This window comes from Phyllostomus hastatus, unplaced genomic scaffold, assembly GCF_019186645.2.
Source record: "Phyllostomus hastatus isolate PE091 unplaced genomic scaffold, TTU_PhHast_1.1 phas_contig_150, whole genome shotgun sequence".
NCBI lineage: Eukaryota > Metazoa > Chordata > Mammalia > Chiroptera > Phyllostomidae > Phyllostomus > Phyllostomus hastatus.
Window position 1 is genome coordinate 40,394,052 of NW_025333611.1, and position 26,584 is coordinate 40,420,635.

The 26,584-nt window shown below is 53.3% G+C and overlaps 1 protein-coding gene across 1 annotated transcript in view; it reads right to left on the bottom strand.

Annotated features, from left to right (window-relative positions):
* ARHGEF18 (Rho/Rac guanine nucleotide exchange factor 18) overlaps positions 1-19,825 on the bottom strand; it is an 83,417-nt gene extending 63,592 nt beyond the window's left edge. The window contains exons 1-8 of the mRNA XM_045830178.1: positions 19,471-19,825; positions 9,394-9,518; positions 3,330-3,592; positions 2,533-2,683; positions 1,822-1,936; positions 1,087-1,144; positions 727-771; positions 19-96 (exon numbers count right to left, since the gene is read on the bottom strand). Of these exons, the coding sequence (XP_045686134.1) occupies positions 19-96; positions 727-771; positions 1,087-1,144; positions 1,822-1,936; positions 2,533-2,683; positions 3,330-3,592; positions 9,394-9,408 (725 nt within the window). The 5' untranslated portion in view covers positions 9,409-9,518; positions 19,471-19,825. The remainder of the gene's footprint in view (positions 1-18; positions 97-726; positions 772-1,086; positions 1,145-1,821; positions 1,937-2,532; positions 2,684-3,329; positions 3,593-9,393; positions 9,519-19,470) is intronic.
* Positions 19,826-26,584: the final 6,759 nt, after the last annotated feature.

The following is a 26,584-nucleotide window of genomic DNA, read 5'->3' on the forward strand; positions in this document are numbered from 1 at the left end:
GCCACTCTGCTGACTTACTCCGATAGGAACTCAAACCAGGTGAGGTTTGAATGGTCTCCTCTGGGGCTGATGGACAAGCGAGCCCTCTGCCAGGCCCTGTGGGAGCAGAGGGGACAGAGACCTGGTCAGCAGCCCCCTCCCCCAGCTGCCCCTCTCCTGCCCTTCACCATCAGGGTGCCTGTGGAGAGGTGCTTGCCCAGTGCCACTGTCCCAAAGCCCACCCTTTCTCCACATGTGGGTTTGTGTGTGTGGCCATTGGGGCGTGTGTGCCCCCGAAGGCAGTGGCACGCCTGGGCAGAGCAGAGCTGGCGTGTTGGGGAGCTCTCCCAGCAGCTGGTGGTGTCTGGGGAAGACTTGCACTTTACTGCATGTGCAGAGTCCCTGAGGGCTCCTGCAGTTCTCTCCTTTCTCGCTGTTGGCCCTGGTCTTTCCTCACCGGTCTCTCCTCCCACCTTTCCTGTCCGCATTTCCCCCATCTTCTCTACAACTTGTTTCTCACACCTGTCCCCCATGCCTGTTTACTCTCACAGCTGTCCTCTCATGCCTCTCCCTCCACGCCTGTCCCCCACACTTGTTCCTCCAAACTTGTGTTCTCCACTCTTCCCCACAACTTATCTCCTACATCTGTCCCCTTCCACCTGTCCCCCATGCCTGTCCACTCCCTTACCTGTCCCCACCCATGTCCTCCCACCCCTGTTCCCTCACTCCTGTCCCCCTCCCACTTACCCATGGTACTGACGAAGTTCTTGCAGCACCTGCTGGACCATCAGCCTGGGGCAGAAATAAAACAGCGCACAGTTGCTCTGGGTTGCAGACATGCTCTTGGTGATGAGCTGGGATAGCCTCATCCGCCATGGGTTCCCATGCAGACCCTGACCAGGACCCCCAGCCCTTCTGCCGATGCTGTGTCAGGACCTTTCTGAGGGATCTGGATCCCTCCCCAGGGAGAAGGGTGGTGTGAGAGAGAAGACTGAGGCAATAAGGAGATGGAGGGGGACCGTGGGTGTGACCTGCACACCTCCTCCCACCGCCTTGACGCCTTGGCTGTGCATGGGGGGCCCTCCGCCGCATGGGGCAGGCACTCACACGTGATCTGGCTCCACGTGGTCCTCTTCCAGACACTCCAGTGCTGGCGGCTCCAGGCCTGGAAGGAGCCCCCACACCAGGAGGCACAGGGGTGAGGAGCTCTGGATGGGACCAGTCCTGCAGTGGGCCCCTCCACCGCGTGCCACTGCAGAACCAGATACAGCCCAGAGGGGATTTGCCATTCTCAGGAGGAGGGGTGTGAAGAGGGAAGAGAGCCAGGGTTGGAGGTGTCCCCAGCTTCTCACAAGAGCTTACAATGTGTTAAGTGCTTTGTACATGTGTGCTGAGGGAACCCCAAGTGGCCCCAAGGAGATGCAGTTATTGTTGCCATTTACAGAGGGAGCTACAGAGGCTGCGACTGGTTAGAAAGTGGTGGGCTCAGGCTTCACCTGCAGGTCTGTCGGATACCAGAGAGACACAGCCCTTGGGACAGAGACTCAGGGACAGGGAGATAAAGAAAGAGAGTCTGAGAGAGAGCAGGGTGGAAGGAGGGCAAGGTCACTGCATCGCTGCAGTCCACCTTGGCTCCAGGGCCCTGGGGAGGGGGAGGGAGGAAGAGGGCAAGGTGCTAGAAGCCTCTCTCTCTCTCTGGACACTCCTTCCCCCGGACCTCCAGGGGACCCTAAACCCCCTCCATCTTCTCTGAGGTCCAGCTGGGACCCCATCCAGGGCACCCTCCAGCCAAACCCCACCACCCTACTTGTTTAAATGCGAGAAAGCTCCAGGCCTGGCTACCTTGAACAGCTGCAGTGGGCACCTCCAGAGCCCGAGAGGTTTCCAGGGAACTGATCTCATCAAAGGACACAGGAGCCGACTGTGACCTTGATCTTTTCTCCAGGCTGCCACATGCCTGCAGGGAACAAGCATCTGGCTAAGGTGGGTAGTCCCGAGGCGGCCCAAAGGCTCCCGCGTCAAGGCCCTTTGCCCCAGCCCCTAGCCACATGCAGGGCCCCCCAGCCACAGGACAGGTGGATCTCCCGAGCAGCCAGATGCTGGAGCCACCCCCTCACCAGGTGTGGGCTGCAATCCCCTTCGACTCCAGCTATGAGCTGGGGCCCTGAAACTGTGACTACAGACTCCAGCATGCCCACAGGACATAGTCATGAGCAGAGATGACCAGGAATTTCCCAGCTGTGAGCTAGAATCACAGGCATCAGATGAGGCCTCTTGGTTGCAGACTCTGGCCACAGATAAGGCTTCCTTCCAGCTGCAGAGATGCTGTGACACCTGCCTGATCCACAGACAATGGGTTGCACTTTTGGCCAAGGCTCCCCTGCTAGGAAGCCCTCCTCAGTGAAGACCCCTCAGGCGTTGGCAGGAATCTCAGGACGGACAGCCCAGCCAAGAGAGGAAGTCCTTCCAGGCAGGGTGCTCCTTCCCACTTGCAGCACCGGCTCCTGGGCCCAGAGGTGTGTTGTCAGTGGGGTGGCTGCAGGCTGTACCCACCTTGCCTGGGTGCTCTGCAGGGGTCTTGCCCCCGGACAGACCCTCTTTAGTCCAGTCCTGCAGGCCCTCTCCGGGAAGGTTCAGAGTAAGGCTAGCCAGCGTTCGCTCAAGACAGGGCCCTTCCTTTACAGCTGAGGAGTCAAGGCTGAGCCTGGTGGAAGGGGGGAGAGAGTCAGGGCTTCCGCAGGTCTTTTCCGGCTGTTTCAGCTCCAGCATCTGGGAGGCTGGAGGGACTCGCAGATGATGCTTCTGGGGCTCAGAGAGGGGCCAGACCTCTCTGAGGGGGGGCAAGCTGGTAGATTTGCTGAAGCTATGTTTGTGTCACAGACCCCCATTTTTACATGGACTGGCTTTCTGTTTGGGGTGACTTGAGGGGGTTGAGGAGGTGGGGGGGTGGTGGCTAAAGTACCCTCCACTATTTGGAGTGGCCACTGTGGTGTGTGTGGGGTTGAGCGCCCATCTCTGTTTTGATCCCAAGTACATCTGTGGCCTTGTGGAACTGGTGTGCAAGCCATATGTTTAGTCTTATAGGTAGGGGTTAGAGCAGGCTGAGTGCGCAGTGTGCACACCTAGTGTGTGCGGGCCAGTGTGCATGTACAGTGCCATTTTGGGCTTTCATGCACTCATTTGACATGTGTGTGTTTGCCTGTGCATGTGGATTTGTGTGCCCACACAGGCTGTGTGGGCATGCATATGTGTCTTGGGAGAGGGCTACCTCTGCCCATGCAGAACCCCTGGCCTTGGGAGGGCATCTTGGACAGCATCATGGTGGGGGGTGGTGAGGGTGGGGGACCAACCTCTTGCAGCCCTCTGAGCAGCTCCTGGACCTCTCCCAGCTCCGCCTCCAAGGCAAGGCCTGGGGCCCCACAGAACTGGAGAAGGGCGAATCTCTTCCTGCTGTTTTGCTAGGAGGGCCACTGTCCTTGGCCCCCTCAGGCTGGCTGTGGACAGGCACCCCAAGGCCCAGGTCCTGGAGATATTCACTGCCCTGAAGGGCCCCCAAGTCCAGGCAGAGGTCTTCCATGCTTTTGCTGAGCTGCCGGGGAACACCCTCCTCCTCCTGTAGGTGGTGGGGAGAAGAGGATGTTGGCTGAGGCAGCAGAGGCCCCCAAGCCCCTGACTCTGCCGGTTCCCCTCCTGTCCAGCTTGGGCTCAGTGCACCCTTCTCACGGTGGGAGGGGTGGAACGGGGGGGGGGGGCAGTCCTGCAGCCCCCTGTCTCACCTGGGCCTTCAAGCCTTATCCCCTCAAAGGGTCCAGGAATCTGGGCTTGCAGACCTGACTGCACCTCCCTCTGAGTTTCCATTCCTACTGTCTTAAGGAACCCTATCCTGCCTGCTCACCCTGTTTGTTTTAAGGCTCTCGGAAGATCGTGCCCGCAAACATAACTTGTCAAAGCCCACAAAGAGGTTCGTTATCCTTGCCACGAATGGTGGGGTGTCAGGCAGTAGCAAGGTTCCTAGTCCTGTCTCAAGGTCACTTGCCTCAGGCACAGAACTGACGGGGGTACTCAAAACTCAGGTATCAAGATAATATTTTAATGCAATTTTAAAACACTCCTAAAGTAATGCAAGGAGAATGATGATGAACGAATCATCAACAAGTTAAGAAATGCCAGTACTGGATCCTGCACTCTCCTCCATCACCTCCCCCAATCCTGGCCATGCTTCCTCCTACAGAGAGGATTCTGGAACATCTGAGCTGTCAGTCCTTCCAATGTCTTCTCCTCCCAACAGGGAGAAGCCATAGATCCTCAGCACTATGAGAAAAGGCTACAGGGTCAGCCTGCCTCTGCTGCTGCTGCTGCTGCTGCTGCCGCTGCCGCCGCCGCCGCCGCCACGGCCGCCCCCTGCGCAGTCTCACATCCCTCCCACCAGACAGGCCAGACAGGCCAGACAGGGCTATACTTGGAAGACAGAAGGTGTGTATCCCACAGAGGCTCCACCAGGGGGCGCAGTTATTCCACTTCCCACATCGGGACAGTGAGGTGCTGGGAGGAAAAAGGACTTGCCCACAGCCACCCAGTCCACAAACGGCAGAGCTGGGCTCAAACTCAGGCCTGTCTGGGTCCTAGCTCTAATGCTCTTTTGTCACTCATTGGTCTCCACCTTTCTTCAGCTTCCTTTGCCCTTCTCTCCCTCCCTCCCAGTCATGCTGTTTGTCATTCAATTTTTCCAGCGGGGCACCTGCTTCTTCCTCTCCTGGAAAACCCTTTTCTCCCAGCCCACTGAGAGGCAACCTGATAAACTCCTATTCATCCTCCAAAACCCAACTTGGGCATGTCCTCCAGGCCATTACCCTTGAGGTTAGTAAGGTGTCCCTCTGTCCCTTTCCAGGCCTTTGTTAGGACTGTCCCCAGGTAAGGTTTGGTGGGTATGTGGGTGGGTGGGTCTCTCCTGCCCAAGGCACTATGTGACCTCAGGAAGCCTTTGATGGACTATCCCAACTGGTGGCCTAAAGGGGTCCCCGTGCATGAATCCCAGGCCCAGGACAGGATTACTAGATATAACACAGGACAGCTGTTTAAGTCTGAACTTTAGATAAACAACGAATCATTTTTTAGTGTGAGTATGTTCCAAGCATTGCAGTGTCTGACATTCAGATCTAACTGAGCACCCTGTAACTTTATTCGTGTACCCCTGCAACCCCACCCCTGGATCTTTTGTCATGGCCAGGCTTTACCAGGTGAGGGAGAACAGCAGGATCCCTGCTCCCACCTGGGCAGGGAATTTTCGGAGAAGTGTCCAATTTGAAGTGGAAAAATACCAGCTAGCCAAAAGCCGGGCTCCTGGCTGGCTGAGGACCTTGGCCAGCAGGAGGCTGAAGCGGGGTTCGTGCTGGCTGCGGCCAAGGAAGGAGGACTCACGTGAGATCTGGCCGTGTTTTTTTTCTTGACCCCGCCCACTTGGGGCTCTCTGTAGTGCTGCTATCTCCCTTTTAGTTCTTTTTATTGTGGCAAATGTACATGACAAAATATTTTTTGCCATTTATAAGTTTATAGTTCAGTGGAATTAGTACATTCACATTGTGCCCCCACCCCCACCACCATCTCCAGAACTCCCCTTCCCAAACAGAAGCTCTGCCCCATCAGACAGTCACTCCTGCCACGCCACGCCACACCCCAGGCCCTGGGAGCCTTCTGTCCGTCACCTGTCTTTCTGGATCTGACTCTTCTAGGGAACTCCTGTAAGTGGAGCCACACGATATTTGTCCTTTTGTGTCTGATTTATTTCACTTAACATGTTTTCAAGGCTTATCCGTATTCTAGTATGCATCCGACTTCCATTCCTTCTTAAGGCCAACTACCATTCCATCATGTGGATGGACCACACTGTGTGGCGGGATCACAGCACGTGGTGTTTACCCATCCCGTGCTGATGGACACTTGGGTGTTTTCCACCTTCTGGCTTTTGTGGATAATGCTGCTGTGAATGTGGTGTTCCAAAATCTCACTGAGTTCCTGCTCTCAGTACTTGGGGGTGGACACTCGGAGGTGGAATTGCTGGGTCACACGGTTACTGTGCGTTTGCGTCCATGCTGTTGTCACAGCCTCCTTTCCTCTGGAACCTCTCCTTTGCGCCTGTCAACCCATTTCCCTCCCCTTCCCTGGCTGTGCCTTCTTTGCCTCCACTTCTGAGCTCTGTCTTGTACACACCAGGGTCCTTTCTTCAGTCTCTGGCAAAACACCCATGCCTCAGGCCCACCTCAGACCCCGGCTGGCCAAGCTCAGCCTGGCCCTACCCCCCAGTGCTCCCACCCCTGGTGCCTGCACAACCTCTAGCGCTCTCCTGTCTCCTCTGTCACTTCCTGGAAGGCTCCCTTCAGTCTCTGCTTTTCATCCTTCTGTACATATAAACAGGTTTGGACAGCCTCTTGGCCTGGGCGGGGACTCCCTCCCTCTTCTGCATCTGGTGTCCCTCACAGGAGGCAGAAGTGGGAACCTGGCCAGAGCTGGGGGCAGCGGGGTTTGGGGGCACAGGCTGCCAGCTCCCAGCAGCAGGTCACTGATAGAAGAAGAGGCAGGGGACTCAGACCTTTCCTCCATCACTTCCTGGGTGAGACAAATTGGAAGCTGGCCCAACCGGAGCCTCTCAGGCACTGGACTGCACCCCGTAACTGGCCCTGATGCCCCAGGGAGGATGCAGTCAAACCAGGCTCCTGCTCCCTGGACCCTGGGGAACCTTGGAGGACAGGCTTCCCACTCAGACCCAGAGGTCGGATGTCCCAGGAATCCCCCCTTTGCAGATGGGCTCACTGCGTGCAGGTTTAAATCGTACCCGGACAAAACTTTCTCTAACAATGTAAACCATTGTTTGTCTGGTTTTCCATTAGGGAAAAGCAGTCTACCAAAGCTACTTCAAGCATATTCATTTTCCTTGCTCCATCTCAGCATGTCCAAAAGGGAACTGTTTTCCAATGAAATAGCAAATAAATACCAGGACAGATGGTTCTTGGATGGCAGCCTGGTGGAAAGCCCTTAGTCAACGTTTGCAGTCCTGGTATGGCTTTATCAATTCAGTGTCACCACGGGCAGGTTCCCATGAACCTCAGTTTCCTCATTTCTTAAACAGGGGTAATGCTGTCTTCTTGTTAGATGGCTCTGCAGGCAGCAGGGGACGAGGTCTGCACACTGCAAGTGCTTCATCGATGGAGGTAGATTAGGGTGGCTGCAGTTTTTATATTCCAAGTTTTTTTTTTTTTAAATTTCAGGAGCCAGGGCCCTGCCTCTGGGCAAGTTGATGACTAGGTCAGATGGACCACACAGGTAGCCCCGTGCTGCCTGGAGCTGACCAGGGAAGACCAGCGACTCAGTCCAGCACGTATAATCAACTGTGATGGCAGGTGCTGGGAAGCAGGCTGGGGAAAATTGAAGGGGGCCAGCGGGCCCTGTCTGGAAGAACAGGAATTCTGGATTGGAATTTTACTTAGAAAAAGCCCTTTTTAAGTGAGAGCATTGTCCTGAAGCACCAAGGTTGTGGGGGTGACCCCACCCCGTCAGGGAGTGTATGAGAACCTGCCGTGAATGCATGGAAAGGCGGAACAACAAATCGATGTTCCTCTCTTTCTGTCTTTCTCTAAAAACCAAAGAGTACAGCAAAAGTACAAAACCCAAAACAATCATTGGTGTGAAGACTTACTAAGTACAACTTAACTAGGAAAACGTGAACAGTCCTTAGACAGCTTCTGTAGCCAAAACTAAACCAAACCCCCCCCTAGTTCCAACTACATAAGATAGTCTTCACATGATATGCAAATTATTTCTTTAACTGGCTGTATTGTTCAAACTTCATATATTTTAAAATGATCTACATTTTACCAGTTCATAGAATTTACAGGGTCCTACTAAATGTTAAAGATCGATCAATCAATCAAGGTTGGCTTCCTAGAGGAAGTGACTGGGAGTGACGCCCTGGGCAATGAGTAATGAGTAGGAGTTGACCAGGCAGAGGCTGTAGGTGAGGGCATTTCGGGCAACAAAAGAACAGGACATTCAGAAGCCAACAGGCTTGAGAGCTCACAGTATCTTCCAACAACTGGCAGGAGAAGAGCTCCTGGTGGCTGGAGGTAGGGGGGAAGGGGGAGGGGCCAGAGCAGCAGGCCTTGTAACCAAGTAGGGACTTAATCTTTAAGCTTTAAGCAGTGGTGGTAGGGAGGCTATGGAGCTGTGATTTGCCTTTGGAAAGATTATGCAAGATGGGTTTGGCCGGGGTGAGACAGAGACCAGGTGGTGCAGTGGGGACACCTGTGCCGATCACCCAGGAGAGTGGTTAGGGTGGCCTTCAATGGCACTGCGGAGAAGGGGGAGAAATGCGGACAGACCTGGGGGCTGTGCAGGTGCAGCATTCACGTGTTCACAGGGCTCGGAGACAGATGGGAAGGAGGGGACAAGGACAATGACTTCCCTTGCCTCCATTTCTGGTGATCAAGAGGACAATGGCTGGGACGATGGCTGGGAGGATGGCTGGGATGTGGGTGGAGGGGTTCACTTGGAGGAGTTGGGGGTAGAGCCTCACTGCACACTCTGAGCACTCACTGCTCCCCGGCACACGGTTTCTCCATCCTCGTCTCATTGGCCTGACCGCCTGCAGCCCATGATCCTACTCAAGAGGTCCAGAACCCTGGGCAGACGCAGCTTAATTGCATCTTGGTCCCATCTTTGTTTAACCTGGATCACCCTTGACACCTGGGCCTATCCACTCCCTGCCTGGGCTTCAGTGTCCTTTTACGTAAAATGACAGAGTGGGACATGCAGAATGCCCTCACTTAGAGTGGCGGGAAGTGCAAAATGCCACCCAGACCCCACTTCAGTGAGGATGTGCTGCCCCAGCTGTTGGTGGGATGTCAGCAGATGCTGCCCACTGTCAGCCCCCTTTTGGGAAGTTGTACCCTTTCCTGGAACACCCGCAGGGCACGGTAGGTTGATGTGTGGGTGACGGCTTGGCCACCTCAGGCTGGCCCGAGACCACTCTGCAGGGCTGTGCCAGCTTGGAGCTCCTGCGGGGGGCTTTTCCTTCCCTGTACATCCATCTACCTGCATGCCCACTCACCCATTCAGCCACCCTTCCACCCTTCCATCCATCCACCCACCCATTCTTCAAGCTTCCTTTCTTCCATCTGTCCATCCATGCATCCACCCCCCTGTCCACCCTTTCTCCATCCCACCCTTTCCTCCCCATTCTCGTTCCAGCAATGATTCCAGTTTTCCCATCTTGAACATGGGGTATAATTAATTTGCCAAGTTTCAGTGAGGCCCCCTGAGATAATGTGCACCAAGTGCCTGGTGACATGCAGGTGCTAAGTGAGGGGTACTTGTTGGTACAGGCGCCATTGCTCCTGCCTGTCGCAGTGGTCAGACACCTGCCTGTGCGTCTCCCATGGTGGAGAAGAAGTCCAGGTGCTCAGGGCTCCAGGATGCACTGCTGCTCTTGTCAGCCAAGGCTGCAGACCCAGGGTCAAAGGGCTGGACACAGGGCTTGGACTCAGAGCCTGTGGAGAAACGAGGGACAAGGTGCCAGGGCTGGGCTGGGAGGCCTGAGGAGCCCTGCCTTCTTTACCTGTCTTGGCTTTTCATGGTCCCCAGTTTCTACATCTATAACATGAGATGGCAAGGAAGGGTGGTCTCAGGGATCCTTAAGCCAACATCCATGCCACCATCTCCTTGTCCTGAGCCTGTGGCCAACATTCTATGCAGTCACGAAGGCCTTTTCTGCTGAACCATCTGTGCCCTTGGAACCCTTCCCAGCACAGCACTTCCAGCAGCTGTCTCTCTCAGATCCTGGCAGGTTCATGAAATGAAGTCAATGTGTCACATCTGCTCTAGCAAAACACCCTCATTTGGATGGACTGGGTCCCTAAGACCAAATGAAGTGCCCAACCCACACCTGGATGGACTTCAGGCCGCCTCTGGTCTCCTCTTGAACCTTTGAGCTCCAGAGACTTCTGAGCAGCATGGCATAGAAGAGAAAACCAGGCTTTGGGGACCAATCAGACCGTGTCCCTTCCTGGTTCTGCCACTAGTGGTTCACACCTTTGGCAAAGTCACCTCTTAGAGCCTTAGTTTCCTCATCTGGAAAGTAGGTGCAATAATGCCCACCTTTCAGGGCTTCGATAAGGATGCAGGGGCCCAGGGTGTGTCAGGCATAATACTGAGGTGCTTGGCCACCTGGGCCACCTTTCTTGCCCTCTGGGTCAGGAGGATGCTCTGGCTTGATTTCGAGTTGTGAACTGAGCCCCTAGCTGTGGGGCGAGTGCATGTCCCCCTCTTTCCTCCTCTGCTCCCTACACTGCAGCTACAGCACCTTACCCTTGCTTATTAGGGCACTCACAGAGGCTTCCCACCGCCTACTGGTAGAAGGTTGAATACCCTGCTTAGCCTCTGACAGCCACCAGGGTCTTCCTTCTGTGCCTGTCCCTGCTCCTGCAGGACTCACCACCTGAGAACTCCATGCCTGCACAAAGGCCTCATCCCGAGCCCTCCAGAAGCTTCCTGTCCCACTCCACCTAGGGTGCCTCTCTTGTGTGTATTTTATTTCATTGCCTTGACATGTGGACGCCCTTCACTCCTTCATCCCCCCAGAGATCCTGGGCCCTGCTCAAACCAGGGAGGTGGGGGACAGTGCCTGGAGAGGAGGCTTGAGGAGGTGGGCAAGGTGGAGGAGAGCAGACCAGCGCCTCCGAAGTTTGAGCAGTAGCTGCCCCAGGTGGGGCAGAGAGTGGCCATGGAGTGGAATGGTGGATGCCTCCAGAAAGTGCCAAGTTAGGTCCCCATTTACTCCATAACTTGTTTCCCCTATGGGAACCATGGCTGGATGACCTGGTTTTCTGGGCACAGTTGGAGGTAATGCTACCGAGACAAGGTAATTATTAACAGTGCTCCCTTTATTCTCTAAAGGGTCTGGGTTGGGTGATCCATGGTGTGGCCACCCTGCCTGTCACCATTGCTGTGGTCAGTGGCACTGTGCTGGGCGGAGGGGCAGACAGCTCGGGCCTGTCTGTGCACACTCCCACACCCTCTCCTTCCAGCTGCCCACCTACACACATTGCCCCAAGTTCGGGGGGGCTGAAGCTCATACAATTTGGGGTGGCCTCCTTTAAGAGAAGGAATACAAGATTATGAGCACAAAATTGCCAGGGCCTTTGGGAGGTAGCAAAAACAGCAGGAAATAGCCAAGGCAGAAATAAACACATTTGATAAATGAATGAAAGGGGGTTACACACACTCACACATGTGTGCTTGCAACCCCCCCCCCCCCGCCCCAATCCAGAAAAATGAGACTGGAAAACGTTTTGGCAGTTCCTCCCAAAGTTAAGTGTGTGTTAGCATGTGACCCAACCATTCCCATTTCACTCCTAGTTCTCTACCTGTGAGAAATGAAAACGCCCATCCCAACACTTGTACGGGACTCTTTTTAAAAATAAATTTTTATTCTGACCCAAGGACAGGCTCACTGATTTGAGAGGGAAGGGAGGCAGGGAGGGAGAGAAACATCTATGTGAGAGAGAAACATTAAGTTGTTGCCTCTTACCCGAGCCCCAACCAGGAATCGAACCCTCGAGTGTTCGGGACAATGCCCCAACCAACTGAGCCACACCAGCGAGGGCTTGTACATGACTGTCTATAGGAGCATTATTTTTAAGAGCCAAAAAGTGGAAATAGCACCAAAGACCCACCAGTGGTCCATACACGGCCCATCCACACAATGGACTATTAGCACTCGGCCATCTGAAGGAGTGAAGCAGACACTCCCTACAACATGGGCGGACCTTGAAGACATGAGGCTCAGTGAGAAGCCAGACACAAAAGACCACCTGCTATGTGATTCCCCTGATTTCATAATGTCCAGAACAGGCGGGTCCAGTATATCAGTTGTTGGTTGCCCAAGGGTGGGGGTTGAGGAGGGAAGTGGAGGACTATGGGTGATAGCTAAGGAATACAGCTTTTTCTTTGGCAGGGGGGCGGTGTGTGTGTGTGTGATGGAAATACTCTAAAACTGTGATGGCCGTACAACACTGTGAACACACGGAAGCCACTGACCTGCACACATAATTCGGGTGACTTACACGATGTGGGAGTCACAGCTCCATGGAGCTGTAACCAAACAACTCGCCGGGCGCCTCCAGAGTTCTGAATGGAGGACGTCCGCACAGGGCCGTAGCGCCCTCCGTCCTGTGCCTGCCGCAGTGGGCACGAAGCCGGCTTCCACCCTCGCTGGCCCCCCAGCTACCTCCAGGCTGGCCGGCTGAGGGGCTGTGTTCTACTGCCCTCATCAAGCCTGCATCCCTCTCCCTCACCCTGAAGCCGAGGCGGCGTATGTGACTCGGAAATGTGGGACTACAGCCAGTGGACTGGAAGGAGAAAGACCAGAAGTGAGGGTGGGGCCTGGAGGCCGATGGGCGCGTGGGAGAAAAGCTCCATCTTCCAGGGACCTGGGGGGGTGGGCTGCCTGGGCTACTCATTGCGCTGGGCAGGGGGTGGGGGAACCTTCTACAGCCTGGCATCTGCAACCTGGCAGGTCTGGTCTGGCATCCAAAGGGTGAAGGTGAAAGGTCAGGGATGAATTCCGTCTTTTGATGGAAGTCTCTGACCCAGGAACAGGCTGAGCTGGACCCTGATGACAGAGTCAACTCTGATCCTGATGTCACATCACAGAGTCATAGACGGTCCTTCAGTCACAGACAGAACCTCAGGGAGTCAGAGAGAGCCCTCTCATAGCCCCCCAACACACAGAACCCCCGACCCACTGTTCTTCTGCATGCTTCTGTGCTGTCCTCGCCACTCTTCCTGCTTCCTGCCAGACCACCAAGGGCTGTCTCTGGGCCTCTGCCGAAGCCTTTGCCAGAGGACCTTAAACTACTCTGCACCCTTCCTCTGCCTACTGCTGTGGTGTGGTTGGTTGGTTTGCGCCCTTCCGCACCAGGGGTCCCAAGGGCTGAACGTGGCTCCACACCTGCGTTTCGCCAGCACAGCTGCAGCTGCTGTGAGGCAGCTTTCACGCTGCCACAGTGACATCCAGTAGTGGCATCAGAGACCATGGGATCTTCACAGCCAAACATATTTACTCTCTGGCCCTTTACAAAAAGGGTTTGCTGTCCCCTGCTCCAGACCGGGCGGTCCATAAGGGCAGGTTCTATATCTGATCCACTTTCACATCTCCAAGCCCCAAGTTGTAAAACCTCATGTGTATTGGTCAACTATGTGCCTGGGCTAGTGCTGAGCACATCACATACTTGCATTCTTCTATTCTCATAACAGCCCTCTGAGTTCACACTTTATAGAAGGGCAGACTGAGGCTCAGAGAGATGCACTGATTTTCTCAAGGTCACACCAGGCTGAGGCAGGATGAGAGGCAGAGCTGGGATGTAAACCTAGGTATTTCCAACTCAAAGCAAATGAATCATAAACAACAGGTTATTCTGTGGTGAGCTGGGGAGTGGATAAATTGGTGAATAAATGGTTTGATGGATGAATGGACCATCAGATGGATGGATGGTTAGGTAAATGGATGGTTAGATGGATGAATAGATGGCTGGACAGTTGGCTAGCTGGTTGGCTGGCTGGATGAGTGACTAGTTAGCTGGATGGTTGGTTGGATGTATGAATGAGTGAATGAATGGATGGATGGTTAGATGGATGGATGCACAGGTAGATGCATGTTAGATGGATGGATGGTTAGGCAGATGGATGTTTAGATGGGTGGACTGATGAACAGATGGATGGATGGATGCATAGTTAGGTGGATGGATAGATGGGTAGATGGACAGGGACTGGTTGGCTGGAAGATAGGTCGTTAGAAGGATGGATGAATGATGGGCAGATGGATGGTCAGGGGGACAGGGGACATGGCAGGGCCCAGAGGCAGTGAGGAGTTCCATCGAGGAGGTGGCACTTGGAGGAGTGAGCTGGCAAGAGATGGAGCTGGAATGGGTCGAAATTATGGCAAGGATGCCAGGCAGGAAGGAAACCAAGTCGAGGCACAGAATATGCCATCACGTATGCACTCAGTATGTTTTGGGGACTGCATGAAAAAGCATGGCCAGAAGGGGTGACAAGAGCCACTGAGGGGAGGGGCAGTGCAGCCCTGCTCCAGGGAACTTCCCTGGTCGCCCCAAAGCCCCGCCCCCATCTCATCTGCCTCCTTAAATCCAACCCTGCCATTTTCTTGAACGTCCTACCAGGCCAGTCTATCTGTCCCAGATAGCTGGTCACAGAGTTTATGAGGGACACAAACAGGACATTCTTCCTATGCCCCCCAAGGCTAAAGCCTGGAGGGAGGCTGTTGGGAAATCGCTCTCTGCTCCTGCGTCCCCCTGAGATCCTTTCCAAGGAGCTGCCTGTCAGCCTGGACTCAGGTCCCAGCAGCCTCTTCCCCCAGCTGTGCCTGCAGCACACTGTGAGACCATGTGTGGGTCCCTGAGGGTTCCCACAGCTCACTCACTGCCCTGCCTGCCGGCCTATAGGTCACAGCCTCCACCTCCCTGGGCAGTAGGCCTGGCTGAGCTGGGTGGCCAGGAGCGAGTGGATTGAGTCCTCCAGCACTGCCATCCACTGGTGGATTTAGAAAACTGCCGCAGGCCCTGTAGCTGCCCACACTGGCAGCTCTGCGCACTGGCCAGAACACCCACCAAGGTGGCCTTGGAACAGAACCTGTTTAACATCCTGACTCCTCTAGCTTGCCCTTGCTGTATTACCTTGCACAAATCTTTCAACCTCTCTGTGTCTAACTTCATGAGGCTCTTTTATCTCCCCAGCCGCTTCCTCAGGTCCCCTTGATAGTGCTGTCTCGTCCAGCAAGGCACCAGCCAGCACACAGTGGGCCCTCAGGGAGAGTCTGTGGACGGAACTGACCAATCTTCCCATTGCCCACACCCTCCTACCCCCGTGTAGACATTTGCTGCCACCTTGAATGCGTGCTCAATTCTTGCAAGTGATGGTCACCAGGACTTGTGGAGGCAGAGCAGAGGGGCTGGCCTGCCACGGAGGTGCCCGTGGAAAGGCAGGGGGCACACCAGGTGGCTGCCCCACTGTGTACCACACGCTGTGGTCCAGGACCCCATCTGCTTATCTTCAAGGGCTAAATTCCTCTTGAGATTTAAGAAGCATCTTTTTTTTTGCCAAAGCAATTCACCCTGGCTGGGGGATATAATACAAGGGCCTCTCCAGCCCCCCAGAGGGAAACTGAGACCCGCTGCCCCGGGGGAGGCGCTGTTTAACGAACGTGCGTGTGTGTGTGTGTGTGTGTGTGTGTGTGTGTGTTCAAGGGAGGTGCCCTCAGACCCCTGGGGTCTCAACCCACCTCCCTTTTGCTGAGCTTCCGTCCTGCAGTCATTGGGGCAACAGCATTAGGGGCTCCAGGGAGCTGGCAGGTGCCCTTACAGAGTCCAGGGGAACTCTCCCCCTCCGCAAATTTACCTCCTGAGACAAGCTACGGCTGAGCCTGGGGAGATGTCTCTTCCCGGACAAGAAGCACCCACAAGTCTGTGGTGTTCTATGGGGCCCACAGGGACATGGACTTCCGGGCTGGCTCAGGCAGCCTATGGGGGGGTGCAAGGAGAGGCTCAAGGTGGGATGGTGGGCGAGTTGTCCAGGGAACCCTGCCAGTGGCCTGTGCCCACTGCTCGCTGCCTGCCCTCTTACCTCTCTTGAAGGCCCACCGCTTCAGCCACAGCTTGGAGAGGGCCGGCCAGGAGTGATTGAGCACTGAGTTAGCCATGGGGCAGGCTTGGGAGAGTGTGAGTGCTCTCCAGCGCAGGCCGGGAATCCCTACCAGGACCAGGCTGCCAGAGAGAGGGGCGGGGCCTAAGCAAAGGGCTGCCAGCTGCAGGGCCGGTGGAAGCCTGGGGCCAGGCAGGGGGCCCGCACCCACAGCCCACAGGCCTCTTACTTTGGCTGGACAAGACATTCCAGGAGGCAGGGAAGAGCAGTGTGAGGAGGGGTGACTTGGGGTCCCCAGGAGACAAGCCTGGTGTGTGCGTGTGTCTGAGTGTCTGGGTGCACCGCTGTTTCTGTGTTGCACAGGGCGTTTTGTGTCCGCGTGCAGAGTGTGTGCTTTAGGGTCTGAGCATTCGAGTGCAAGTCCCGAGTGCTGGCCTGCGTGTGCGAGCATCTGAGCTGGTCCCCTCCCCACCCCCCACACTGCCCGTACTCTCTGCTGAACAGGCACACAGCGCTGCGCGTGGTGAGGGGGACAGCGTCCCTCCGACTCACATCCGCACACCATTGGCCTCAGGGAGTTCAGGCGACATCCACTTTCTCACACGTGGCTGTAATGAGCACTCAACCTTTGCTTTCTCAGCAACTTTCAAAGACACAATGCAGCAGTGTCCACGCTAGTCATGCGCTGTGCTCACATCCCTGGGACTTACTCATCTTGTAACTGGAAATTTGTACCTTTTGACAACCTGTACCCATTTCCCCACCCCCAGCAATCAAACATCTATTCTCTTTTCCTGTGAGGTTTTTTAAAATTTAGATTCCGCAGACAGGTAAGGTCATACAGTGCGTTTTTGTTTCTCTGTCTGGCTTACTCTATTTAGCATAATACCCTCAAAGGCCATCCACGGTGTTGCAAATGACAAGATTCTCTTCTTTTTTCAGGGCTGAATAATATCATATAGGTGGTTTTCCAAACTTCTGCGGCCCTCTGTGTATCTGAAGGCCTATTCCCACCTGCGGGGCGGGACCCACTTGTGTCTCTGGGACCAGAAGCCCGGCTCCTAATGGCGGCTGTCTGGGTCCCGGAGTGGGTCCCAGTGCTGCCCCCTGGGGGTCGCAGCCTCTCGACTTGCCTTTTCTTTGCTATGTGAAAAATTCCTGGCCTGCTGGTGACTTCTCAGTCTCCTCCCTGTGTCCTTGGAGGGCGATCCACACGCCCGTCGCCCGCGCGGTGCCCCTTCCAGCCCCTCCAACTCCCTCTGGGGCTCAACACCCCCGCTACCCCCCCCCCCGCCCCCACCGGGCACGGCCCGCCCTGCCTCTGCTGGGCACCTCGGTCCGCGCCCTCCTTTAAGTAGGTTCCTCCCTCGGTGCAGTAGGCTCCTCCTTTCCTGTGCGCTCCGCCTCTTTGCCCTCCCCGACAGTGCGGCTTCCTTTTTCTGCACGACCTTTAAACTCTCTGTTCCCTGGGATCTGACCTCGATCACTTCCTGCTCTTCCCACCGGCCCTGGTGACCCCTCTTAACTAAAGCTATCATATGTAGGTGGCCCAAAACAGATGTAAAAACTCCTACACTCTCTGCACTGACGCGTGTGGAACAAGGCCGGCACACGATTATACGCAGCCAGCCCGACACAGGCCCAGAAATCCAGAGAACAGCTCGCGGAGATTTAAACATCGCCTCCTCCTCTGGGCTCAATGCTTGAGTTCCTCATCTCCCACCTCACACCTTTACCTGGACAGGCTACAAATGCCTCTTGGATCCCCTGGCTCCTGGGTAGAGAGCAGATACAGAACTTCAGGGACACCCAGGACAGCGAGAAGCCAGGAGGGACCACCATTAAGCTGATGGCAAAAAGGTGGGGACCCAGGAGCCCAGCACCAGGGAAACACAGTGAGTTGTGAGCACAGTTAGCAATGGAGACTTGTGAAAAATCTTACTTTAAAAATAGAACAGGGATACCCATTTCTAACAATGGCAGGTGAGCTTGTAGAAAGACATAAAACCACACTCTAACCAACACCGAGCACCCTCTCCAGCACCTGTGTACAGCTTAAAAAGCTGGACAAAATTGGAATCCGAACCCCCCCACCCCCTCCCCGCCGCCACCACCACATTTGGAAGGCATGGGCAGGCAGGGGCTGAGGGGTAGGGGTCAGGACTCCGGGAGGCAGGGAAGCCTGGCCAGGCAGGCAGACACAGTGCAGTGCTGTTTCTCACAAGCAGTTTGTTGACATGAATACAGTCAACAAGTGACTGGAAGACAGACTAGAGAGAGGCCCAAGGGTGTGGCTGTCGTCTTAGTTTAGTCCTCTGTCAAGAGTCTGCCCTGCATGCTTGGTAGAGCTTGAGACCCGCCAGGAAGCTGTTTCTTTAGGCGTGACCCAGGAAGTTTCTGAGGCTGCGAACTGGGTGCCTGAGTAGGAACTGCTCAGGGAAGCAAGGCTTTTGGACTGGGACAGAGTGGGAGGGGACAGGAAAGCCTGATCATGTTTTCTGAGTTCCTACTGTGTGCTGGGCCCTGTGCCACGGTCTTACTTGCAAGGTCTTTGACAACCCTTTAATGGAGGAGCAAAGGGAAAGCAGCGTGGTGCAGTCACTTGCCCGTAGCAGTGCAGAGGCAGGGGAGCTGGGATTAGAACCTGCATCTGGTTGACAGAGCCATCCTGCCCTCTGTAACCACAGCGCTGAGTGCTGGCAGCCGTCAGGCACAGTGGCAGTCCTGCGGAGCCAGCTGTGAGTGGAGGATGGCCCTGCCAAGACTTGTGGACCGGTTTGCCCTTGACATCCCATGGGTGCCTCAGGGCCCAGTGGAAAGCTTGCCTCTGTCTGGAAGTGCTCCCAGAGGGGCTCATGGCCATGGCCAGGGAGCTCAAAGGCAGGCAGCCCTCCCCTGACTTTGCTTGGTTGTCGAGCCTGTTCCTTGGAGTGCCTGTAGGAGACTGGGCCAGCCTCCTGAGTGTGTCATTGGAGGCCTTTCCTGACCAGCCCCAGCCTCACTCACCAGCTCCATCCTCCCTGGCCTCTCCCAACCACTCCAAGCCCACCCAGTCCTTGCCATTTCTGGGCCACCTGCCAGAAACCTGCTTGTTGACTGTGTGGCTTTGGGGGATGGAAGGAAGCAGAGGCTTGGGTGTGCCCTGCACAAAACCACAGCCTTCCTCCCCACTGTGCCCCATCCCAGGCAGCAGGAGGGTGAAGCTCCCTGAGCTGGGCCATGGTGAGAGCCAGGAGCACCTCCTGGGGGGCAACCTGGAGGGCTGCTCGGTGGAGGGTCCTTCTCCTTGGAAGAGCTCAGCAGAGTGGGGTGAAGTCATTCTCAGGGCTGGCTCTCAGACATCAATCTTAAGCAGAAGTGCTTGTTTTGAAAGTCAGACTCCCCAACCCCAACCTTCAGATTCTGTTTCAGGGAGGTTCATGGGAGGCCCCCAAATCTCCAGTTTAAGAAGCAAAGCATGCCTGGTGACTCCACCGCAAAGAGCCTAAAACCCCCCACCTCCCTTCTTTTATCCACTGTCTGGGTCCCCAGACATTGGTGACAAGGAGCTCCATCCTCCTATCTCACCCTGTGGTCCGTCACAGACCACAGACTTCTGCAGGACAGACAAGCAGGTCAGACCTCCTCAGCCACTCACTTGAAAGCAGGTTGCCCAGAAGGTAGAGAAAAACTGGAGGGGCCATCTGTCCACGGCCCCTCAGGTCCCGCTGGACCTCACTGCCAATCTGTCTGTGTTGGTCTGTCTGTCCCTCAAACCCCCAGCCCACAAGATGGTTGGTCACTCACCACACAGAGACTTGTCCTCGCTGCTGCAGGTGCACAGCTTGGCTACCAGCTCCTGCAGCCCCCACTACCCACAGCCAAGGCTTCCAGCCTGTCCAGGGGGCACAGCAGTGGGCCAGAGCCCGGGGTGACAGCAGGGCGACCTCAACTTCCTTGTCCTTAATGCTTGCCTGGTGCCTCTGTGCCCAGGGAAGGGTCGGCAGGGGCTTGAGTGCAGCGAGGACCTGGGGTCCCAGAAGCAGGGCTTGCCCTCTGCCACAGGCCCCTGCTTGCAGGTGTCCTGCGGGGGAGGGTGGGGGATGGGGGAGTCTCGGCACCTTCGCCCCCACCCCAACGGCTTCCTGTAGAACCAACTGCCAAAGAGGAACAGAGCTCTGGGCCTCCCATGGGCACACAGGCAGAGACTTATGGGGACACGAAAGTCACGTGTGTCCACGGAGACACGCTCACTCAGGCACACTCCTGGCCCTGCACTGGTGCATGGGTACGCACCCAGTCGCACTGGGCAACAGAGACACCTGGGTCCCTATGGTACACTGGTACATTGTTAATACCCACCTCTCTGAAAAAAAAAAAAAAAAGGAAGAAAGAATGAAAAAAGTGAAACCCTGACATGTAGCATCTGCAGATTCCTGAGGCATAAACACTCCCCTCATGGCTGATTTCATGTGTCCAGCTGGTGTCACCGAGTGCAGGGTCTGGACGAAGTGCCCAGACTCCGCTCCAGCGTCACGGGGGCAGGCAGGTGCACAGGTACATGGCTTCACACACACAGGCCTAGAGCACAGGTAGCTGGACACCTCTGGGCCCAGGGAAACACAGTGGTGTGCAGGCAGAGCAGGCTCCCCATAGAGACAGCGGGTGCATGCAGGGCATACCTGGGACCCTTCACATGCAGAGATGGCAGGCACACACAGCGTGGGCATGGTGACAAGTGGGAGTACACACCCGCATCCCGAGGCTAGAGAGCCTGCCAGGAGACACAAACAGGCCCAGCCAGCTTGCCCCGGCTCCCAGCGCCTGCTGTGAAATGTTCAGGGACTTGGTGAGCTGCTTGCTAAATGTAGCTGTCATAAAAATTTAACTATACAAATTGACAGTCAAATAAATTATGTTAAGGGTAATGACCACTTAAATCCGTCACCAGACACTTGCTGCTGCTAAACTACACACATAACATGGTTAAAGTGGTAAATGTTATATCATGCATGTTTTACCATGATCAAGTAAAACAGAAATTGTTCACTTTCTAATTGTTTGGCTACATTTGTCTCTCATTCACGCTCTTCAGGTTATATCTACTGCACCTGTTTGGTGGAAATAGTGTATGAAAGGCATTATACATTCTTCTCTACTGATATAAAATACGGCTATACAGTAAGGCCTCAGTTAGCATCGTTGGTAGGTGCTGCTTGAAGCAAACTGATGTTTGATGTATTCGCCATAAGCGTATTGACATAAATAGAATCGATTTCCTACAGCATCTTATCAACATTATGATGGAATGATGTTGAAAGCAATGATGTTATTTAAGGAGCTGCTGTATCTATCTATCCATCTATCATCTATCATATACGTGGTTATATGCCATACCATATCTTCCCAATCCCATGTTTGGTGACATCACACTGGAGCTTGTGTGACCAGGGCGTTTACACCATGGAGACTGGCAAATGCTCTAGCTTAGCACCCTGCCCCTAAGAGCTGGTAACACCAGCACAAAACTGTGCAAAGGGACCATGCCTGCAGTCATGCACATGCGGGAGCCCGCAGAGGCACACGTGCAGGCACACAGGCCCGTGAACCCCTAGAGACCGGAAGCCGCAGTGAAACACCCTGAGAGAGCGCAGGGGAGACGCAGAACACCAGGGCTGGTGCTCACGGATGCACATTCGCACAGGAGTCTGTGTTGTCGCGTGGGCGGCCCTGGACACCATGCGACCACATGGCGGACTCGCATGCATACGCACACAGGTGCAGAGGCTGGGCCGGTGAGGCTACACTTGGAGATGCTGCCACACGGGTGCCCACGTCTCCCCCCACAAAGCCAGAAGCACGCAAGCCCCGAAGCCCCAGAAGCCCGCATGACCCAGACCTTGGCTCTTGTCCTCAGGGGCGCACCCGGGACACCCTGCCACACGGATGCGCGGGCGGGAGTGCACGCACGGTCCATTCCCAGCTGAGTGTGTGTTTAGTGCGACGCGCACGCCGAGTGCCTTGTGTAGGCGGGCATTCGTAGACGCGGATAACGGAACGGTTGCACCCCTGCTCTGGGGAGCTCACGGCCCAGTGCGGGGCAAACTGGGAGGAGGAAAGCGGCCCCCACGGTCCTTTCAGATAGGAAGTAAACCCGCGCTGTGACAGGGTGGGTGCAGGGGTGGCTGCTCTGGCCGCGGGGCCGGGGTCGGCCGCTGGAGCTGGACCCGGAGGCCCAGAAGCAGCCGGGTTGGGGAGCGAGGGTGTGGGGGAAGGGCGTTCAGAGAGGAGGCCGAGGAGCCAGTCCCGCAGACTTCCGGGGGGGGGGGGGTCTGTAAGTGCTTTTATGGGCACCACTGGAGGGGTTTGAGCAGGACATGAAGGGGCAGAGGTGGGGACAAGATGGGTCCGAGGAGGCGGGAGCCCCGAGCCCCAGCAGAGGCCATCGGAGAGCAGCTCCGCCTGGGCAGGGCGGGCCAGGACCCTGCCTTCTGCCGGGGCTCCTCTGTCTGCCTCTCTTTGTCTCACGTGCTCTTCATCTCTCATTCTGTCCTTTTCAAAGGAAAAGCTTTCTAAAACTACAGTTTATATGCAGTCTTATTTTGTATTAGATTCAGGTGTAGCCACAGTTGTTGGACAGTCATATACAGTCGTCCCTTGCTGTATCGCTGTTCACTTATTGCGTCTTCACTGCATCTCGGTTTTTTTTTTAATATATATAATTCTGTATCATGGAGTTCTTGCTATATCGCGGGATTTTGCGGTATATAGGCATTTATATAATATTTATGATTTTAATTATTTTTGCCTAAAAATTTAAAACAATATAAAAATATAAAAAATGTTAATTCAAACATATTGAAAGAATATTAAATATAAATAAAATCCATTATGTGTTTCATCAGCAGATGAATACTGTATTGTACACAGTGGAAATGCAGTATGCCACTACCATTTGCGCAAGTTTGCCAACCTGAGATTGTACACAGCACACTATTGGCTGATGGAATGGAAGGCGACCAACCACAGCACTGTGTTCTGTATCCCTGGCGCTGATTGGCTCAGTGACTGCAGCATCGGTCTCTTCGCTCTCCCGCACCGTGTCCATACATTCAGCATCTCTCCTTGTCCACTTCACATCCACCTCTGAACCCTGCGCCTAGTGTTGCTCTGCAGTGTTGTGTTTTCCTGAAAATTTCATAAGAGTTTGAATTTATTTCAAGCCCTACGCCACCCAAACATTCTGCACCTTCTAAGGCTTCTGGCAGTGAACCCAAGCGCCAGAGGAATATGCTTACCATCAAAGAAAAGGTGCAACTTCTGGGCATGTTAAAGGAAGGCAAAATCTATGCGGCTCTAGGCCGCTATTACAGGATCAACGAATCTACTGTTCGCTACATAAAGAAAGATGAGAAGAATATAAGAAAAGTCTATGGCAACAATGACTTTTAACAAGACTGCAAAGAGGGTGGTCACTTCCCGCAATAAGGCCATTGTGAGGATGGAGTCTGCATTGGCTCTGTGGATAAATGACGGCAGGAAGAAGATCTCACTGGAAACCAACACCATCCAGACGAAGGCCAAGAAACTTTATGACAGTTTTGCGGAAAGCACGGATGTTCATGACGGCGATGAGGATGAAGACGAGGATGACAACGCAGAAGCAGGACTGTTGAGTGCTTCTCCCACCAGATCAACCCCATTCAGTGCCAGCAAGGGCTGGTTTGACAAATTTCAGAGATGCTGTGGACTCAAGAGCGTTTCTCGCATGGAGAAGCTGCCTCTGCAGATGAAAAGCAGCACCAGCAACTCCCCATAACTATGTTCAGCACTCCAGCGAAGAGATCAGTTACGCCTACACCTTTAGCGGAAATAGAAGTTATGGCCCAGGGCGAAGATACTGCACCACCTGATGAAGTGGTGTCTCCAGAAGAGCTGTAATGATCTTCTTGGCTGTGCAGGACATTCATCTCATTGTCATCACCTTCATCGCCATCAGCACTGCACAGCTACATAATTCATGATCTTCATCATTCAAGTTGTAGTATACTTCACTGGTGAGTACCCATATAGAATTTTATATGTTGTTAAAATTACATAGGTTTAAGAGTGTAGAAAGTGTTTAAGAGCACATGAAGTGTTTGTAAGAGTGTGGAGAAGGTTAAGAGAGTGGGAAAGGTTTATAGGAGTGTGGGAAGGGTTTATAAAGCTTTAAAATACATATAAATAATAAAATAAACATAAATCTGAGGATTTTCACCTATTGTGAGGGTCTCTGGAATGTAACTCCCGCGATAGGTAAGGGATCACTGTAAACCAGTACCCACCTGGATCCACCCGCAGTTGCCACAATGTTATGGACTCTGTTCCCTGTGCTGTGCTTTAGTCCTGCGGCTGTTCTGTTACTGCCAGTCTACACTTCCTACTCCTGCACCCTTTTCACCCAGCCTCCAACTGCCCTCTCTTCTGGCAACCGACACTCTGTTCTCTGAATCTATGGGTCTGTTTCTGTTTTGTTTGTTCATTTATATTGTTCTTTACATTCCATATATAAGTGAAATCACTTACTTCACTTAGCGTGATACCCTCTAGGTCCATCTATGCTGTTGCAAATGGTAAAATTTCATTCTTTTTTATGGCCAAGTAATATTCCATTGTATATATGCATCACTGATTTTTTTTGTCCACTTGTCTATTGATGGGTCCTTGGGTTGCTCTATTCTTGGCTGTTGTAAATAATGCTGCTATGAACACAGGGGTGCATATATTCTTTTGAATTGTGTTTTCAGTTTCTTCAGAGATATTCCCAGGAGTAGGCTCACTGAGTCATAAGGCAGTTCTACTTTTAATTTTTTGACGAAACTCCATACTGTTTTCCACAGTGGCTGCACCAGTTTACATTCCCACCAGCGGCGCATGATGGTTTCCTTTTCTCCACATCCTCTCCAACACCTGTTTTTTTATTTATTATTTTTAAAGTATATTTTATTGATTATGCTACAGTTGTCCCATTTCTTCTTTTCTTTATTCCCCTTCACCCTGAACCTCCCTCCCACCAGCATTCCCCCTCTCCTTAGTTCATGTCCATGGGTCATACATATAAGTTCTTTGGCTTCTACATTTCCCATGCTATTCTTAACCTCTCCCTGTCTATTTTGTACCTACCATTTATGCTTCTTATTCCCTGTACCTTTTCACTCATTCTCCCTGCTCCCCTCCCTGCTGATAACCCTCCAAATGATCTCCATTTCTCTGATTCTATTCTTGTTCTGCTTGTTTGCTCAGTTTGTTTTTTAGATTCAGTTTTTGATGGTTGTGAGTTTGTTGCCATGTTTTGATCTTCTTTCTCTTACACAGTTTCCTTTAACATTTCATATAATAAGGGCTCGGTGATAATGAACTCCTTTAGCTTTACCTTGTCTGGGAAGTACTTTATCTCTCTTCCATTCTAAATGGTAGCTTTGCTGAATAGAGTCATCTGGGATGTAGGACCTTGCCTTTCATGACTTTGAATACTTCTTTCCAGCCCCTTCTTGTCTGCAAGGTTTCTTCTGAGAAATCAGCTGATAGTCTTATGGGAACTCTTTTGTAGGTAACTGTCTCCTTTTCTCTCACTGCTTTTAAGATTATCTCCTCATCTTTAATCTTGGGTAATGTAATTATGATGTGCCTTGGTGTATTCCTCCTTGTGTTCAACTTCTCTGGGACTCTCTGAGCTACCTGGACTTCCTTGAAGACTATTTCCTTTGCCAGATTGGGGAAGTTCTCTTTCATTATGTTTTCAAGTAAGTTTTCCATTTCTTGTTCTTCCTCTTCTCCTCTGGCCACCGCCCCCCCCATGATCTGGAATGTTTAAAATTGCCCCAGAGGCTCCTAAGCCTCTCTTCCTTTTTTTTTTTTTTTTTTGAATTCTTGTTTCTTCATTCTGTTCTGGTAGAATGTTTATTTCTTCCTCGTGCTCCAAATTGTTGATTTGACTCCTGGTTTCCTTACCTGCACTGTTGGTTCCCTGTATATATATATTTTATCTAACTTTGCATAGTCTTCACTTTTTCCTCTGTTTTGCAACCATATTCAGCCAATTCTGTGAGTATCCTGATTACCAGTGTTTTGAACTCTGCATCTGATAGGTTGGCTATCTCTTCATCACTTAGTTCTTTTTTTGGAGTTTTGATCTGTTCTTTCATTTGGACTATATTTCTTTGTCTTGGCTCACCTGTTATGACATAAGGACTGGAGCCTTAGGTATTTGCCAGGGCGGGGCAACCCATGTGGCTGTGTTGTGACCCTGCATGTTGGGGAGGGTCTGAGAGGGAACAGTGCCTCTTGCTCAGCTCTTGGCCAGCTTTCAGTCACTTCCCCCTCTACACACAAGCAAACTGGGTCCTTCTGGTGCTGATTCTCAGGTGGGTGGGTTTGTGTACATTCTAGGACCCTGTGGGTCTCTCCAACAAACTCTCTTGTGAGGGTGGGAGTTACTCCCGGTGCCGCAACCCCCACACGTTTTTTCAGTGAGAGGTTTTCAGGCTTTATTTCTCCTGTGCTGGAACCCTGGGTTTTGGCAACCTGTCTCGCTCCCAAGTTGTTCCTCCCAGTTTATCTGCACACAAATGTGGGATTGCCCAGTCCTCCAGCTACTGCTGGAGGTCCTCTCTGCCCCGGCTGCCCATCTCTGCTCCTCCTATGAGTCTGAATGAATGTTTCTTCTTTAACTCTTTGGTTGTTGGACTTCTATGCAGTTTGATTTCCTGGAAATTCAGATTATTTTTTGTTTTTAAATTTGTTGTCCTTCTTTTGGTTGTGTGAGGAGGCAAAGTGTATCTACCTATGCCTCCATCTTGACCAGATATTCTCTTTGTTAATTATTGATGATGGCCACTCTGACAGGTGTGAGGTGATATCTCATTGTGTGTTTTTTTAA